Source organism: Panthera leo, chromosome D3, assembly GCF_018350215.1.
Source record: "Panthera leo isolate Ple1 chromosome D3, P.leo_Ple1_pat1.1, whole genome shotgun sequence".
Lineage (NCBI taxonomy): Eukaryota > Metazoa > Chordata > Mammalia > Carnivora > Felidae > Panthera > Panthera leo.
This window is the reverse complement of record NC_056690.1, coordinates 19,420,413-19,439,173: the sequence shown is the minus strand read 5'-3', so window position 1 is coordinate 19,439,173 and position 18,761 is coordinate 19,420,413. Positions and strand designations below refer to the sequence as shown.

The 18,761-nt window shown below is 52.3% G+C and overlaps 1 protein-coding gene across 1 annotated transcript in view; it reads left to right on the top strand.

Moving 5' to 3' along the window:
- BCR (BCR activator of RhoGEF and GTPase) overlaps positions 1-18,761 on the top strand; it is a 128,282-nt gene that overhangs the window by 61,970 nt on the left and 47,551 nt on the right. Inside the window, exons 2-5 of the mRNA XM_042910425.1 lie at positions 3,758-3,939; positions 11,696-11,800; positions 12,155-12,340; positions 17,307-17,414. Of these exons, the coding sequence (XP_042766359.1) occupies positions 3,758-3,939; positions 11,696-11,800; positions 12,155-12,340; positions 17,307-17,414 (581 nt within the window). The remainder of the gene's footprint in view (positions 1-3,757; positions 3,940-11,695; positions 11,801-12,154; positions 12,341-17,306; positions 17,415-18,761) is intronic.

Genomic DNA, 18,761 nt, shown 5'->3' with positions numbered 1-18,761 from the left:
AAGGGGATGTGATCTGGGCTGACGGGGACTTATTCCTCCCACTTGGTGGGGGTGGGGGTGGCTGCCTTTTGTTCTTGCATCAAAGACTAGATTTTAGATTTGCAGAGTGCAGGGATTGTGGCTGCTAAGCCGACTTGCCTGGAGCGGAGGAGGTTTTGGATTTCACTGTGCACATCCCTTTTCCACACTCAGCCAGCCGCTGTCTGCCAGCTCTGAATGGGCCTCACTCTCCCCCGCCCTCCTCCCCGCTGGTTAGCTGCTCTGTTGATCAACCCTCATTTCCCTGAGCCTCTTGTAGCCTTAGGATCGTAGCCCCTTCCCCCTGCCCCCTCCTCTGAAACCAGTGTTTGCTTTCAGCTTTGGGTAGAACTTTGTAGGAGGCTCCGGGCTTAACTCAGCCACCAGGTTCCCAGTTCTTTGAGGTAATGAGACTTCCCACTGGGTGTTCCTGGTAGAGGAGGGGAGAGCAAGGCCCCTCTCTCACTTTGCTCTGGTTCTTGGGAAATGGCAGCTCCCAGAGCCCTCCAGTAATATACTTTGTGCTCCAAGAGATGCGGGGACCCAGGAGTGGAAAAACTGCAGTGTGAAAGGAAGTCCCTGTATGCCACTTAGGATGGGCGACAAGGAAATGAGAGCTTTCCTGCTCCCTCTGTCTCATTTGCACTGGAGCAGGCTGGATTCACTGGGACCATGGGCTGAAGCCTCAGGTGGAATGCTGCAGTAGCAGTGACCAGCCATCCGGAATCCAGACATAAAAGCATCAGTTCCTCAGACATCAGTTTGGGGATATGTGTGCAGAATTGGAAACAGCTGGGTTTTTAGTTGTCTGATGGTTATAATTACCTTGTGGAGTCCGGCTATGGAACCTGGTTTTTCAGTCTCACCTGGTGGAGGTGAAGTGTCCGTATCAGAGTCAATGGCCCCACACAACCCTGGCCAGCAAACCTTTAGCAGGCACTAGGTTTTGCCCTGGGTTTTAGGACATTGCTAAGCTAGCACTTTGTTTCACACATGTGGAATCTTTACAGTCTTTGGAGACAGCCCCCCGAGTCTGACCCTAAAGTTCTTACTTGGGGCGTCACTTGATATTAATTTGATCTTGAACATGAGCTCAATGTAGTTACCGGGACATCAGGTGGTGGTTCTCAGATTAAGGGTGCTCTTCCAGGTGATGAATCTGTTGACTTTCTAAAAGGTCATTATTTAAAAAAAAAAAAAAAAATGAACAGTTTAAAGTTTCTTAGAGAGGATGTGCGGACGCTGAAAATCCTGTGCTAATATAAAAGCGGAGTCCAGAGGAGGAGTGGGGAGCAGAGGAAGAAAGCTGTGGAAGGAGGTGAGGTCAGGAGGCAGGCAGGGCATGACTGGCTGACCCACACAGTGACCGTAACATTTTAGAGCTGAGTGGGCCTCTATCGATTGTATAGTTCACATGCCTGATTGTAAAATCAGGAAAACTGAGACACGGACAGCTTAAGTGACCTGCACTAATTCTCACCGGTAGGTAGTAACCTGGGCAGGACCGGAGCCTCACTTCTGGGAAATTCACACCACAGCCCATAGAACTGGCCCACCTGCCCCACCTGGAGGAAGTGTCCTGGGTTACAGAAGTAGAGCAAAGACCCTCCTGGCCCAGGGGGATCATTCAGGCTACCTGTGAGGAAGGCATCTGACAGCTAAAGCCTTCTGTCCAGGGCCTGAGCTGCCTTTGAAAGCAGCTCCCATGGAAGGCAAGTTTTCAGTAGGGGCTGCTGCAATACAGGGTTCATATCATGGATGTTGAGAGGACAAGAAGTCCTCTGTGTTCATTTTGGTTAAAAAGAATCTGGGATTCCCCAGAAGGAAATGGAAGCTGAAGTCAGACCTGTTTGGGGGCTGGGGTGTGGGGTTAGGGTTCTGCATTAACAGGGTTTTGTGTTTTTTAATACATTTAAACCCTCCCCATCTGTCCTCGGGGATGCTGGACCAGAGCTGGTTGAGTGCCTTTGGAGATACTTAGGAGGAGGAGACAGAACTTGGCCTTGGCCTCTGACTGTCCTGGTAGGACAGTACAAACCCCAGCAGGGCTGAGCATTGATAACCAACACGGTGATGGTACCAGGAGCTCCTCTGTAGCCCATGGAGCTTGTTAGGGGACACGGTAGGAGCCCACCCAGCTCTGAGTGTCCCCTACCCTGTCTGCCACTTTCAACTCAGAATTGGCCTCTGTTGGAGCCCTCCTGCAGACACACAGGGCAGCAGAGCTCTGCCTGGCCTTTGTGGTCAGCGCCTGTATGCAGACAGCAGGGACACAGTGTGGGTGACAGCCAGCACAGTGCCAGCTCCCAGCTTGTGCCAGTGCAGCAGTCTTAGTCCTGGCTTCTTCCAGAACCCCCAGGAAGCCTTTGCAGCCACCAGGACGCAGATCTCCCTGAGCGTCTGATTTCATTGGTCTCTGTTTTTGAAGCTCCCCAGGTGGCACTAACGTGTAACCAGGGCTAAGGACACCTCTTAGAGGGCATGTGACCTGCTGGGACACAGAAATGGAGAAAGTGGGAGAGGCAGAGGTGTGTGAGGAAGCTGGGACGTAGGCAGATGAGTTGCACAGTGCACTGGCAGCCGTCATAGCTGGATGTGGTGAGCACCTGGTCACTCCAGCCACGGCTTCTCTTGGCTGCTGCATGGAAAGAACTGAGAAAACAGTCTCCCACTAGAATTGCAGGGTCGACTCTGGAAGCCTGTGCCTGCCTGGCCTGGGTGGTCAGTGCCACCTAGAGGTTGAGCCCCAGGCTGGGTGTGCTTGGTGGCGGAAGTTGTAATCTTGTAAATAAACACTGCAGAGGCTGCCTGTGGTGGTGACATTTGGACAGGACTGCTTGCCGGTGAGTCATGGGGAAGGTGATGTAACCCAATCAAGATGACCTCAGAAATCCCATGGGCTGTGAAGATGCCCTGTGGAAGGAGTCAAGAAGTGACCCCCACATGAGACTTGGAGTGGACTGGGCCCTTGTGGGTTAATGTCCTGGTGAGGATCCATTGGATTAGAACAGTTCTGAAAACAGAGCTATACAAAGGCTGGCCAAGGGGTATGGGCTTTGTAATTTAGCCAGGAGGAAGGGGTGACTGTCTTCAGGTGCTTTTAGGATGGAGGTGTTCCGAACAGCATGGAGCCGGCCATAGGGTAGGCCACTTTTGTCCTCACAGGGACACTCAGGTTGGGGTAAAGATGGTCTAGGACTTTGCCACACCAGCTGGGAGGTGGGCTGAGAGTCAGCCAAGAGGCAGAGTGGGGTGAGGGGAAAGGGCTGCAGCACCCGTTCCCTGGGTTGGGACTGGTGGGCCTGGGGCACTGCTCACAGTGGCCAGGGCTTGCACCTGGAGTGGCATGATCTGAGCTTCTTGCCCCCATCAGATCCCCACGGACAGGTGCACAAGGACCATCCCCGAGAGCAAGATGCTAGCATTTGAGGTCCATCTTTCTGTAATGGCTCAGGCCCACTCCCAGGACAAGGGCAGATGTGCCCCAGACAGTGTCCTGAAAGCCCAGTCTCATTGTCTGGGGGGCATACCACTGTTCTGGCCCTGCCTCACCCTGTGGTCTTTGCTCAGTCGGTTGTGAAGGTGCGGTCAGCCTACCTGAAGTCTTTGTTCAACACCTCTGGGTGATAGACAGCATCAGCCCAATGCCTGCTGGGGCAGGTGGGGCGTGGACCCTCCCAGGCAGAGCTCTCTCTTGCCCCTCTCCCTATATCTAACACAGCTGCTTCTCTACACACAGATACGTCATTTGGAACGCCACCTGGCTATAGCTGTGCTGCAGACCGGGCTGAGGAGCAGCGCCGGCACCAAGATGGGCTGCCCTACATCGATGACTCACCCTCTTCCTCGCCCCACCTTGGCAGCAAGGGCAGGGGCAGCCGGGATGCACTGGCCTCGGGAGCCCTGGAGTCTACCAAAGCGGTGAGTCCCAGGGTGGGAGGGCCAGGTGTGAAATAAGGCTTAGATCTGGCTCTGGCCTGCTGTCTACTTCCTAAAGGTGCCCTGCAGCACATCCACTCTCTCAGGGGCAAGTAGCAAGTAGGTGATGTCAGGAGCAACCAGTGGTTGAAGTCACTAAAAACGCCTTCTTTCCCCCATCCGGGGCACCTGCTGATCTGGAAATAGCATGCTAGGTGCTTTCAGCAGGGACTTCATGGAACTCTGTCAGCCAAGTGTGGAGGAGACAGGCAGCATATGCAGAGGCTGAGAATGCCACCACTGTCCTACCAGCAGGACGTGGTGGCGGTCCCAGCAGTGGTGCTGAGGGGCAGGGGAGGGGGACAGTGTCTGGGCTCTTGTCCTTGTGCTGCATGCAATGCACTTGCTCCTTTTTGCCAGAAGGAGTGCTGCTGATGACTCCATCCATTTGACCAGGGTCTTCCTCTTGAGGTATCATTGTCATTAACGGTCCTGATGTCACCTCCACTTTGGAACCGAAGCTCCAAGGTCATGTGGCTAGTGTGTATTGGCACATTCAGCAGATGCCCTCCTTCACTCCCAGAGATGGTCCTGGGCCCCTCTCTTGTAAGCACATAGCCCCGGGGTTGTTGTAGGCTCCTAGGGTAGTCCCACATGAGCTGGTGGCCTCACTGCTTTGATCTGTCCCATTGCCCTGGAGGGGCACTTCAGAGGTACATTAGAGCCCAGGCATACACCCCCTACCTTTGGGACAGAGGGTGTCCTTTTGACTTCTCAGGTTCTTTCCTTCTTGAGTTGAGATCCTGTCCCTGGGGCAGGTTGCACCTCACTGTCTTCCTGTTGCCCCTCATGACAAATACCTTCCCTCTTTTGCTTAGCTTGTTTCTGATGATGTCCTCCCCAGGCTTAAATACAAGAGAGGAATCTGCTTTTCTCCGTTGTTGGTGGGAAGTGCCAGAAGCATATCTTTTCACTGCAGTTGCTTTTCTGCTGGGCTGATGCTTCAGCTGCAGGACTGCTTCTTATTTATGCTTTTGTGATTTCTAAAGACTCTGGCGCTGGGTAGGCTTCCCATTCTGAAACACGAGGATGGGAAGGGAAGCCAGTGTGTAACACACACCTACCTTGTGCAGTTTTGATCCAACATCTGGTTTCACTGTTTTACAGATTAGGAAACTGAGGTTCAGAGAGATGAAGTAACTTGCTCAAGGCCATGCAGCTACCAGATTTGAAGCCTTCTCAAATCCTCAGATGACACTCTTTTCTTTAACTACCTTGCCTTTCTCAGTGCCCTCCCTTGCTTCTTGCTTCACAAGCATGATTTGGTACAGACGGGGATCTTTCCAGTCCTGAATAAGCAGGCTGAGTCCTGAACTTGGGATCGGGCTGCCCTAGGAGGCTGATCTGCCCTCCTTGTGCCCAGACCCCATGCAGCTTGGCTGCCCATCCCCACCAGACTTCTGCCTTCAGACCCTCATCTATACTGACTTGGAGTTCTGCCCTCAGCTTTTAGCCATAGTCTGAGGGCTTAACTGCTATGGAGCCTATCCACATCTGGGTGTCCACTCCCTCCTTTGGCCCCCGTGGGAGCCCATAGCCATGTCTCGTCTTATACATCTGTGCTTGCCAGACATGGGGTCTCCAATCCCAAGTATGCCACCTGGCCCAGAGGAGGTGTCAGGGAGTGTCTGGAGAAGATGGGAAATTTTCCTTTCCTTTCCTTTCCTTTCCTTTCCTTTCCTTTCCTTTCCTTTCCTTTCTTTATTTTTTAATGTGTATTTTTGAGAGAGAGAGACAGAACGTGAGCAGGGGTGGAGTAGAAAGAGAGAGGGGGACACAGAATCTGAAGCAGGCTCCATGCCCCGAGCCATCAGTACAGAGCCTAATGTGGGGCTCAAACTCACAAACCATGAGATTGTAACCTGAGTTGAAGTCAGACGCTTAACCAACTGAGCCACCCAGGTGCCCCTCTTTTCTTTTTTATTGCATTCACATACACATAATGTAAAATTTTCCATCTTAACCATTTTGAAGTATGCAATTCAGTAGTATGAAATGCATTCACCTTGTTGTACAGCCATCAGGACTGTCCATCCCCCTAACTCTTCATCTTGTAAATCTGAAGATCTGCACTTATTAAACAGCTCCCTACTCTCCCCTGCCCCCAGCCCCTTTAAACCACCATTCTGCTTCCTGTCTCTATTAACTACTTCACCTCATGTAAGTGGACTCACACAGTATTCATCTTTTTGTGACGGGCTTATTTCACCAAGCGTAATGTCTTCGATTCATCCGTGTAGTAGCATATTGCAGAATAATTCCCTTCCTTTTTTAAGGCTGAATAATATTCCGTTGTACATATATACTACCTTCTGGTAATTCATTCATTGGTTGGTAGACACTTGGGTTGCTTCCATATTTTGACTATTAAGAAAAATGCCACTATGAACATGGGAGTACAAATATCTGTTCGAGATCAGTTCTTTTGGGGGAATGACCCAGAAATGGAATTGCTGGATCCTATGGTAGTTCTGTTTTTAATTTTTTAAGGAGCCTTCATACCATTTTCCACAATGGTTGCACCATTTTATATTCCCACCAACAGCCAACAAGCATTTTGGTTTCTCCACATCCTTGCCAGTACTTGTTTTCTGGGTTTTTTGTTTGTTTGTTTATAGTGGTTCTCCTAATGAATGTGAGGTGGTAAGATGGGAATTTGATTGGAAAAGGACTGTGTAGCTTTGTTCCCGAAGCCCTCTGGTTAGGTGTTTGGAGCCCTGGGGCGGACACCCTCCACTGCCCTAAAGATAGACCTGGCATTGACTTTCTGGTTTCCCTGGCAGTGCAGTGCCTGGACAGTGAGACTTTCTTCTTTATTTTTTTTATTTTTGGTTTGAAGAAGACAGCTGTTACTTTCTAATGCCCACAAGCAGCATGCTGGTCTTGAGGCCCAAGGTGCCCAATCCTGACCAGTTAGGCTGGGGGAAATCCCTGCTTATCTTTTCCTACCCTCCCAGAGGATGCTCATCTCCATCTACTGAGCTTGAGCTCTTTGGGCTGGGGGGCAATCAGGAGAACTTTCTATGCGCTCCATGGCAACCAGGTGGCTCAGTGAACTCCGAAGTTGCAGGTCTGTTCCATGAATGCCTGTCCCCAGGGGAAGGTAGGGAGTCAGCAGAGGCCAGGAATCCTCTTGCCTGGGATGCTGTGGGAAGGACCCAGGCCACCTTGGGTGGGTCCTGGTGACCAAGATTACCTTCCAACCCTGAGGGCTTATGACATTCTCCACCCCTGGACGTTCTGAGGTGCCTGCTGATGTTGACCAAGCTGTCTGCATTTCCCCCTTGAACGATGACCGTGCAATCCCAGATGGGGACAGAAGCCGCAGGAGAGGGCAGGCTGCCCCCAGGCAAGAGCCATCAGGCATACCTCCATCTCTTCATGGCCAGGTGAGGATACATCTTAGCAAGCCCCTTGGAAGAAGAGCAGGCCATTTTGATGACCACTGCCTCTCTCTGCTGGGAGGGTAAAGCTGACATCATTGAACTGAGGGAAGCAAAGCAGTATCATGGACACTTCTAGAGGCTGTAGTCAGAGCTGTGGGCTAGCAAGTAACCTTCCTTCAACAGTGTCAGGGAAAGGGGTGAGGGTCTGGCATCACCCCCAGCTACCATCCTGGGGTCAGTGGCAGAGGGCCTGTGTTCTGCCAGATCAGCATGGTCAGTCCTTCCTAGCATCCTCAAGAGTCCCAACATCATCCCACCTATTTGTTTATAAGGGGAGACGTCAAGGCACAGAGACGGGAGCTGACAGTGGTCGAGCATCTCCTCACTGGGTTCTGTGACACGCTGTGTGACATTGCTCCCCGCAGTGACCTGCCAGGCCCTGTCCCCAGCTTACCAGCAAGAGGCAGGCCCAGAAACATTGGACCTCAGCGAGAAGGGGCCGATACCACCTCAGCCCACATTTCTCACATTCAGGGGCCCTTCAGTGAGTGGCAGAGCTGGATAGGTCTGCCAGCCAGGGGCCTTTCGTGGGCACATAGAGGCTGAGAAAGCAAACACACACTTGGATTCTGCTGCTTGGCAGAAATGCCATGCCCTTGGGCTGCCTCAGCCCATTGGGGGCCCATGGACCCTTTGGGGATTTTTTGTTTGGGGTGGGGTTTTTGTTTGTTTTTTTTAGGTGGAAGTCAAAGTATATGCACATATTCAATCAGTCACTCCTACTGATTGAATGCAAGTGAAATTGGCAGTTTTTACCAGGGAACTCAACAAGGGGCTCAGGAATGTTTGAAGACAAACAACCCTGCTTTATAACTTTGATACTGGCCATCACTTGATTCAGTGTATCTGGTCAATAGTTGTGCTCATGGAACAGAAATTGTAACTCTGAGTCAAGCTGTTATCTGAGCAACCACAAGTTCATTCACTTTTATGATTCACTGGTTAGAGATGCTTTGATTGTTCCGGTCCCCCAGTGAGGCTCTGCAGCAGACAGAGCAGGATAAATGTTGCGTCCCTATGGCTCAGCTTGGCTACAAGTGCGGAGCTCTGGGTCCTGACTTAAATAGTGATAATGTTTGCTCACACCTGTCCTCTCTGCAGAGTTGAAGAGAGCAGGTATTTGGTGCCAGCCCAGCCTGTATGCTTCCTCCTGAGAGCCCTCCCAGGTTGGTTTATCAGTGGGCAGGCATAAGAACTGTACTGCCTGCCCTGCGTGTTAGCTCAGATCCTTATGCAGAGGCCAGACCCTGGCCCTCTGCTGGCTGGACTCTAGGACAGTGGCCAGCCCTCTTGCCAGTGAAGGCATGGCCCCTGCCCAGAGAGGAAGACAGGGTCCTTTGTTGAGAGACCTGGCTGTCAACTCCCAGCTGGGAGCAGCCCACCCCTTCACAGCCAGGGTTTTGCACTCTGATCACCCTGGCTCCCTCAGAGTAGGGCTGGGGGTAAAGGGTGCTCCCCAAATTCTGCCCTGCCACTCTGTTCCAGCTCCTGCCCTTGTGGGCCTGGTGGCAGTTCTGTTCACCTGGGTCCCTCTGTCAGCTTTCCCACCTTGTCATGCCCAGTTTGTTTTTATCTGCTCTGTCTGCCTCAGGTTTGTGTGGCTTGCTCCGTTCCCTGCCCTCTGCCCCTGCCCTGGCCCGAGTAGAAGTGGGAGGCCTTCCTTCTGGCTTGCTGCCTTCTTTTTCCAGTTGCCCTTCTCCTCCGGCTTTCTCTCCACCACGATCTCCCCACCGTCATGATCCCAACTGGATTCACGTGCCCTTTCCAGAACTGGCATGTGCGCAAAGCAGGGTTATAAATAACCCTGGTCCTGGCCCTGCCCTTTGTTCTCTATCTTCTGCATTTCTTTCCCGCCCTCTCCAACAAGGCAGAGTTGGCTGACTTCTGAGCCGTCCCTGTCTGCCACCAGCCCCTAGCACCATTCTGGGGCTCAGGAGACGATTCCTGGTCCAAAAAGAGGTATCTGCACCCATGTCTTCCCCCAGCCTAGCACATTCCCCGGGCCAGACATTCCCCTGAGCTGGCCACACCCTTCAGAACAGGGAGAGCTGGAGCCGGCGCCTTCCTGCCTGCGCTTTTTTTCCTCCCAGCTTTCCAAATTGTGTGGGTGGGAATGAGACGCACTGCCACCCATGTGAGCACCGGCATCTTGTGCTGGGTGGGGCTCCACCACCACCACCCCAGCCCCCCCACGGGTGCTCACAGTAGCAAGATTGTTCCTCAGCACACAGCAGGGCTGGGTGGGTGACTGCTGCTGCCCAAGAAGCCTGCTGTGCCCTTCACCTTACCTCTTCCCTTGCTTGGGGCACAAATTGCACCTGGACACGATGGGAAGCGTGTTCAGGGTCATCAGAGCTACTTCTCCCAACGGGCTGCCACCATGCATGGTGACCTCAGTGGACTGAGATGATAAGAGGGGTCAGCATCCCCTACCCTGCACAACTGTGCACTGTGTGTCACAGACTTACTGACTGTGGTGGCACTCTGGGCCCTGGAGCAGGCTAAGCTCACAGTTCTGGATCTTGGCACCTGCTTGTCAAACAGACCAGGGTCCCAGAAGAGCACTCAGAGCTTCACAAAGGTACAGCCAAAGCTAGGGCCCAACCAGGAGTTCTAGATCCATTCATTCGTTGGTTTGTTTGTTCATTGTCTTCATGGAGCACCTATATGTTCCAGGCACTTTGCTGGCACAGGAAGTTTCAAGATCAGGCACAACATGTCCTAGAGATTTCTGCCTGTGAAGCCACTGCCCAGTGTGCCCTGGGTGGGGGAGGGGGTTCTGTGTGGAGTGGTACCTTTCCCTGGAGCAATACTTAGCCATGATCTTGGCGGCTGCCTTGTATGCATGCATGAGTACATGCACATACTTGGGCATGCATGTACACACATATGCATGCACCTAGCTCATGCACACTTAGAGATTCCCAAAGCAAAGTGGTGGTTCAGGAAGACTTTTTGGATGGTCCCACAGTGGGCAGTTAGGATGTGATACAAGCCTCAGGGACCAGAAAGCAGAAGCAGGTGGGACATGGGGATCGGGCCTTCCTTCCCCAGTTTATACCCAGGCAGCTGATGCCCAGGGCAAGAGGGCAGTTGCCCGAGACTGGGGCTCACCAGGCAGGCCTGGCTCTGTAGCCCTGTCCCCCGACTCCTGGCCCTGGGTGCTTCCTGCTGGGCCAGCCATCTGTGTCACTGAATGCCTCCCTCCTGCCACTTCAGGAAATTGGAAAGGGAAGCACGGTTGGGGGCACATAGTGGGGCCATACTGGGGAGGCCCTGATTCTAGTCTCTGTAGAGACACCGTGAGGCCTGAGCTGGCCTTAGGTCCTTCCTCGAACCCAGTGGTTCTCACCTAGGGGCGATTTGGCCCCAGAGGACATGTGGCAACATCTTGCAAACATTTGTGGCTGTCCCAGCTGGGGGTAGGAGTGGGTGTTGCTCCTGGCACCTGTGGGTAGAAACCAGAAATGCTGCCCAACACCCTATAGGGCCCCCCAGCATCCAAAAGAGAATTCTTCAGCCCTAGATATTCAGCAGTGCCAAGGACCAGGCACCTGCCCCAGACCAGCAATCTCCCCTGAGTGGTTCAGGAAAGTGGACCAAAGGGGCAGCACTCTGGTTCTACACCCGAGGGCTACCACAGTGTGGTTGTCTCATGTTCACCCATAGGTGGAAAACCAGTGGCAGAATGGGCAGGGGTGTTGTCTCAGTTTCTGTGGACTACAGTGGACCTGTTGGCATAGCCAGGCAGAGGGAGCATGGGCAGGCAGTGGGCACAACCAACCTCTGACCCTGACTCCCTCGCTAGTGGTCAGGTCACAGGCCCCCTCCAAGTGTGCAGAGCATAGCCCCCTGTGCTGCCCAGATACCCAGCTGGCCCATGGGGGAAGTGGCCAGTTAGTCATACAGCAGTTTTTATCACCTTTGGCATCAATATTTTCTATCAGTTTACTGGGCAGCTGTAACAAAGTCCCACAGACCGGGGCATCTTTCCCCAACTGCCCAGCTCCACGCTGCCCATTTCTCAATGTCATGACAAAGGGTGGCTCTTGGTTTTGCTGGATGACCCCTCCAGAATTTTCAGTGACCATGTACAAGTGGCCGACTGGCCGAGGCTCCAGTGCCTCCCTTTATTTCTACATGGAGCCTTCTCCAGAGGCTTGTCCTCAGGTTGAGAAACAGGCCTTCCTCTCTGAGAGTGGCCACATAGGGCATCGTCCCCCAGGTCTGACCTCTGTCTGTTTCTCCTGCAGAATGAGCTGGACTTGGAAAAGGGCTTGGAGATGAGGAAGTGGGTGCTGTCTGGAATCCTGGCTAGCGAAGAGACTTACCTGAGCCACCTGGAGGCGCTGCTGCTGGTGAGGAGCGGGGAGGGCCTGAGCTGGGCCGGGGCACGCTGCTCACAGGCCCCAGGTCAGCCATCAGAAGGCAACCCCCCTTGCCTGGAGTCACTGAGACATCGGTAGGCGGGCCAGAAATTTCCCCTCTGTAGAAGTTGGGCTTCCCCGTGGGGCAGTGGACACTAACATAGGACAGGTGCCAAACCAAGCTGGCTTTACATTTTTATTTTTAATGGAATTTAAAAAGAAAAACACACGTGTCACTTAGCCATGACTTTCTGTGGTCACACCATGCACCTGAGAAAGGGCAGGCCCTCTCATGTGTGCCACTCCACCTGTCACCTGTGTCACCTCACCTGTGCCCTCTTCCAGCCCATGAAGCCTTTGAAGGCTGCTGCCACCACCTCTCAGCCAGTGCTGACAAGCCAGCAGATTGAGACCATCTTCTTCAAAGTGCCTGAGCTCTATGAGATCCACAAGGAGTTCTATGACGGGCTCTTCCCCCGAGTACAGCAGTGGAGCCACCAGCAGCGAGTGGGTGACCTCTTCCAGAAACTGGTGAGTGACTCGGAACAGGTGCACGGCAGCCTCCCAGGAGCTTGCAGCCCTACAGGGATCAAGCCTCTCCCTTGACCTGCAGGCATGTGTTGCCAAGGGCTCTGGGACACCGAACCCGTATTTTAAGGCTCCACACTCAACATGGGACTTGAACTCACGACCCTGAGATCAAGAGTCACATGCTGTACCAACTGAGCCAGCCAGGCGCCCTTGGAGAATTTTATTTTTTTTTTTAAGTGGTGTGGGGAGGGGAGATGTGGTCACTAAAAATCAAGGTAGCGGGAAAAGTACCCCTGGAGCCTGAAGGAGGGCCCTGGTAGAGAGAGGTGGGGAAAACCCACCTTAGCTCCTACCAGCAGCTGTTTTCAGAAACAACAGGCATATTTAATGCTGACTTTGACAGGGACACCTTCATGCCTTATAGAAATCAAGACTGGTTCTTATGGATAGACTAGAGAAATGCAGGGCAGGGTGGTTTGTAACTGCGGAGTGTGGACTGAGGCATAGCCTCTCAGTGAGAGGCAGTCTGGCTCCTGAGTAGCAGGGTACAAGGGGGCCCATCTCACCTTAGCTGAGGCAGGCCCTATAAGGCAGGTCCTGTCCTCACCACTGAGGGGGTGAGAAGCCTGAGGAACTGCAGGTCACTTGCTGGGACTGTAATCCTGGTTTGTCTCCAAAAGGAGGGCCTTTGCTGCTGCCTTCAGGGGTCATAAAACTGAAGGATAGTTGGTGCTGGATGACAAAATAAGAATTTCTGAAAGGGCTTGATGAGCCCATACTGACAAGGAATCCTTATGGCAGAGGTGGCTGTGGGTTCAGGCTGTGGCCGTTCAGGTCCCAGAGGCAGAAGCACCCGATCAGGACAGAAAGGGCCCACCGTGAAAGCAGGTCAAGGGCCTCTGCAGCCCTTTGCTGACCACAGGACCCAAGAAGAGCCAAGTATATGGCTTCTAAAACATCAATGGAACCAATAAAACCTAGCAATCAGATGAAAGATGCTGTGGCAGGCCCCTTGGCACTGGCCAGGCCACATCTGGGACAGGGATTGGCTTGAAGTGCATATTTAACCAAGACCTGGGTCAAGTAAAACTTGTCCAAAAGGAAGAAACAGTTAAGGGACTCGGGAGGAAGGAGAAAACCCGAGAGCTGTTGGATCGACATCTGTCTTCTAATATACAAAGTTCCAACGTGTGTGGAAAGGAGTCCCCACCTCTTTTGCAGTTCTAAAGTGTGCAACCAGTCAGTCCCTTTCAGAGGAGGCCATGGGAGAAGGGAGTCTGAGTAGAGGAGTTTAGCAGCTGTCCTGGGCCTGCCACTGAAGGCAGGTGCCAGGCAGGACCCTGTAATAGAGGTTCTACTTCTGAGGATTCCTAATCCCAAGACCAGATTATCCAGGCGCCCCATGGACATGCTTTTTTCCTGGAGCCTTCCTGCTCCCAAGGGAAACCAATCCTCCAGGGGTAGAGGTGGCCCAAGGTCACAGGCCCTTTCCAAGTACTCAGAGCACAGCCCTCTGAGCTGCCCAGACCCAGTCCTTGCCTTGGCTTGCACCTGGGCTTGAGTGATCTGCTCCAAGGTGTGGTCTTCCTATTGGTGGTCCTCTCTACACTGTCCTGGGCTGCAGCTACCTTGGACTCCAGGCCGGAATGAAGATACAAGAAACACATGAAAAAATGCCTTTTTGTTCAGATTCCTGTCACGTGAGACCCCTTTCTCCATAGCCAAAAAGCAGGAGACTGTATTGGTGCAGCACCCCCAGCTCTGAAACCCACCCTCACCCCATTTCTCCCGTGTGAAGTGTCAGCAGGTTCTAACCTAGTAGATTTGGCTCAGCCTGTAGCCCTCCTTAGAATGGGAGAATTGTGTTGTTGAGAAGAAACTGCAACAGCACTCTTCCCTGAATAACATTCCAACATCACTCAGAAAATTATCTTTCAAATGTTCATAGTTCGACGAACGCCAGAATTTGGAAAATTTCTTCTGGTTTCCCTGGTGTGCTTGAGCTACCTTTGTGGGTCAGATGTTGCAGCAGGACTGAGAGGGAGCTACAGTGGGAAGTCATGCCCGGAACCAAGTGGAGAGTGTTCATGTGCGCCACCCAGCTAGGAGCTGGGGCTCTGCCATTCCTTTCTGACCAGCACAAGTGCGGTTGGCCCCACAGATGGGGGTGGGGGGGTCACCCCATCAGGCTCCCTAGCTGGGAGAGTTTTAGGACCAGGGGAGCCCACATTGCTATGCCCCAGTTATGACACCTCCCCTGCCCAGGGATTTATGAGCTGTGTCTGGTAGTTCAGAAAGCCTGGATCCCTTCCTGCAGGAACGTACAGGTTAACTGCAATTGCTCAGGGGTTTGTTTCTGTCCGAAATTTTGTCAAGCTATGTTTTTGCTTTTCTGATCCTTTCAAACTTCCAGAAAAGTTGCAGAAATAGTACAAGAATTCCCATGTGCCAGATACACCAGTTGTGACATTTTGCCAAATTTGTTTTATCTTTTTCTCTATCATTTTTATAAACATGTGTGCACATGTGCACACACACACACGTGCTAAATAATTTGAAAATAACTTGCAGATATATCTGCCCTTTTACCCCTAAATACTTCATTGTGTACTTGCTAAAAACAAAGACAAACTCCTTCCATAACCCGTAGTACAGTGATCGAATTCGGGGACTTTCATATTGGTGTGGTGCTGTTATTTAATATGCAATCCATATGCAAATTTCTCCTGTTGGCCATCATGTTCTTGATAGCCACTTTCATTCCCTGATTCAGGATCCAATCCAAGGTTACAAAATGGACTTGCTTTTCACATCTCTTTAGTTTTCTTCAAACTGTACCAGTTCCTTGGCCTTTGCTTATCTTCCATGGCCTTGACATTTTTGAATGGTATAGGCCATGTTGTGTTTGTCTGATGTTTCCTCAGGAATAGATTCAAGTTTCGTGCTTCCAGCCAAAATGAAACAAAACAAGCCACAGCAGTGATGTTGTGTCCTCCTCAGTGCCTCGTATCAGGAGGCACGTGATCTCTATTTATCCCATTATTGGTATAGCTTCATTTTAGATTAGCTAAAAAGATTAGACTGTTTGGGCACTTCTCAAATGCCACATGGGAGATGGGAGTTCTGTAGGGAAAGGGAGAAGGAGAAGTAATGGAAGGGATTCTCCTCTCCCGGACCTTGTATCAGTTTGCTAAGGCTGCCACAGTCTGCACAACTTGAACAACAGAAATGGATTTCCTCATAGTTCTGGAGGCTGGGGTTCCGAGATCAGGCACCAGCAAGGTTGGTCTCCTGAGGCCTCTCTCCTCAGCTTGCAGATGACCACCTTCTCCCTGTGTCTTCACAGGTGTCCCTCTGTGGGTCTGTGTCCTTTATCTCTTCCAAGAACAGCAGTCCTACTAGATTAGGATCCACACTAAAAACCTCATTTTAACCTATCTCCTCTTCTGCCCTCTCTCTAAGTACACATTCTGAGGTGCTGGGAGTTAGGGTTTCAACATAGGAATTTTGAAGTGATGCATTTCAACAGTAACATCCCCTCTGGGCTCCTCACCAAATTATCTAAAGCAGCCCCATAGCTTTCAACCTCTGTTCTCAGCTCTTTGGTACATTACGTGTTTGTTGATTAATTTATCATGTATCTTTCCTGCTACTGGCCTCACTGTGTCCGAGTGATTTGCGGCTGTGGTGACAGTGCCTAAAGCAAGTCTTTGTTGGGGGAGGCACTCAGTGACCGGTGACGGAGACAGAGAAGGAGATGCTCTGGGTCTGACTGTCGTAGCTATTGGTATTTGAGAATGCAGTGACTTGTCAGGGTGATCAGTGCAGCAGGGGCCCGGCAGGGCCTCCGTGCAGCCCCCACAGGGAGCGGAGCCAGAGACCAGACAGTGCCAAGGGCGCCTGGCTTACCCAGCATCTGGGCTTGTCATCTGAAGAAACATAAAATTCAATATAAATGCAAATGCATATAGAAATAAAATTTAGATTCAGCACAGAACAAACACCAGGATCAGCTAAAGCTTTAGGCTTCCAGCTGGTCGGCTGCCGTGGGAAGGCCTGGCCAGCCGGTCACCAGGGTCCTCCATTACCCTCCCAGGCCTGGCTTTGCTGGTACAAGATGGGGGCTGGTTTCCCCTTGGCTGCCTCTGAAGGTGACCTAGGGCCCACATGTGCATACATACACGTGTGTGCTCACACACACACACACACACACACACACACACACACACACTTGCCCTTGGAAGCTGTCTCTCAGTTGAGTATCTGACCAGAAGGTTAAGCGAAGAGACCCTCTGTTAATGCCTTTGGTTTGACACAAGACAAATAAAATGCCTCTCGCCTTGCAGCTGGCAGCCAGCAGGTCTCCTGCACGCCAGGTGTGGCATATAATACCTGGACCCCCCTTACCAGGTTTGGGCTGGGCTCATGTCTGGACAGTGGGAGCCCATCTTCTCCAAGAGCAGCTAGATTGCGTGTTCCTAATGTGTTTGAAGGGATCAGACATGAGCGGAGCACTGTGGCTACCATAGGCCAGGGGGCCGACCTCCTTGTCCACTAGAGTCTCCTGCAGCCAGCACGAAAAGGTGCCACTCCATCCCACTATATATGTAGACTCTTGTCCGCGTTCACTGACAGCCTCAAATTTTAGCTACTGCCGGTGGCACTATTAAAATGAGTGAGGTGGGAGGAACAAGCAGCTGTGGAAGGAAACTGTTACCTGCCTGGGGCAGTGAGTCACTTCTCAGCATGTCACTTGGGAAGAGGGAAGCATGCACAGTGCGTGGGGGGTGGGGGGAAGCAGGTGGGATGCGATAGCGGGAAAGAGCTGAGGTGTCTGCAGCTCTGCGCTGCCTGCTGCACCTGGGATTTCTCCAGAGCTGTGCACGGAAGCCCATTTCTCAGAAAGATGGGGAGCAGCAGCACCTGTCCTGCACCTGTCCCACACTCTCTTCCTTCCTTCCTACAGGCCAGCCAGCTGGGTGTGTACCGGGCCTTTGTAGATAACTACGGAGTTGCCATGGAAACGGCTGAGAAGTGCTGTCAGGCCAACGCTCAGTTTGCAGAAATCTCTGAGGTACTTGTGACACTGTTCAGACAGGTGCACCCCTCCACCTCCCACGGGTAGGATGTGGGCTGGCCGTTGGTACACCATGACCCGGGTGCACCAAGCCAAGTTCTGGTGGTAAATCTCAGCTCTGTTTCCAGATGTTTCTGGGTTGGCTCTGTCAGCCTTGTGTGGGGGACTCTGTTGTGAACAGATAGGAGGAGCAGCTCCATGAGTTCCCTGACTCTCTAGGGTCCAGGACTCAATTCTGGGGCTCTGCCAAGTCCCCCAGACAGATGCTGTCTTGTACCACCTGTGTGGCAGTAAGGAGTGTCCGTAGTTCTGTCTCATGAGCAGAGGTCTGGCCATGCGAGTCCCGAGGCCAGCTATGCACCTTGTCACTAGAGAGCAGGTGGGGAGGTGTGTTTTGCTCCGTTTCTCTTGTAGCCTGCTGGTGACCTTGCTCACCAGGGAAGCTGAGCCCTAGCACAGGGGGCGTGGAGCTGCTATAGCTGCTCTCTCTAGACCCACGTGGGCAGAAAGCTCCAGGCTGGAGCTCCAGGAGGACTGAAACCTCAAGCCCCCAGTATTAGCATGAGGGGCCTCAAAAGACTTTCTCAGATACACAGGACAAGTGGCCTGTTGGGGCTGGTGCCCATGCCTGGACCAGGACCTGCAGCGCCTGCCTCCCAGGGTTCCCGGCAGGGGTTTTCCCCACCCTTCCACATCCTGTTTCTACCCTCTGCATCGGGGTGACATTTCCTCTTTCTGGGCCTGTCATCACTTGTGATGCCTCCAGCTCCTCGGAGCTCTGACTTGCCTTCCCTCCACCAAACAAGGATTCTAGATGGAAAGGCTCCAAGGGAGAAATTAGCATAAGAAAGATAAATGGAAACTAGAAATAGGGAGTGAGTGGGGTCTCCCTTGCTGAGAGACAATCATACCCTATCATACCTGGCTTTGTTCCGGGGGCTTTGTGCCATTTTGTAATTTATCATGAGAGGTGGCATGTTGTGGGTGCTGATCGTCCCTCATGGTGGTAATGGGTGCCATGCTGTTCCCTCCAGAGCCCGTGGGGCCATCCACTCCCTGCCTGGTGCTGCTGGTAACAGGCTGCATGCACCCAGGGTTCCAGGCTGGCTCCAGATGTCCCTCCCTGTCATTTAGACCATATCTTTCTTTAGGTCATTCACTTAGCAACCCTCCCCCCCACCCCTGACAGCTGCAATGTTGGCACAGAATCCTGAGTGACCTTGACAAATTAGAGACCTAATCCTTTAAGAGCAGGCTCTAGTTAAATGGAGCCAAGCTCAAGTCCACCCAGACAGGCTTCTAGAAGAGGAGGGAGGAAGCAATGATGGGACACCAACCCAGGGT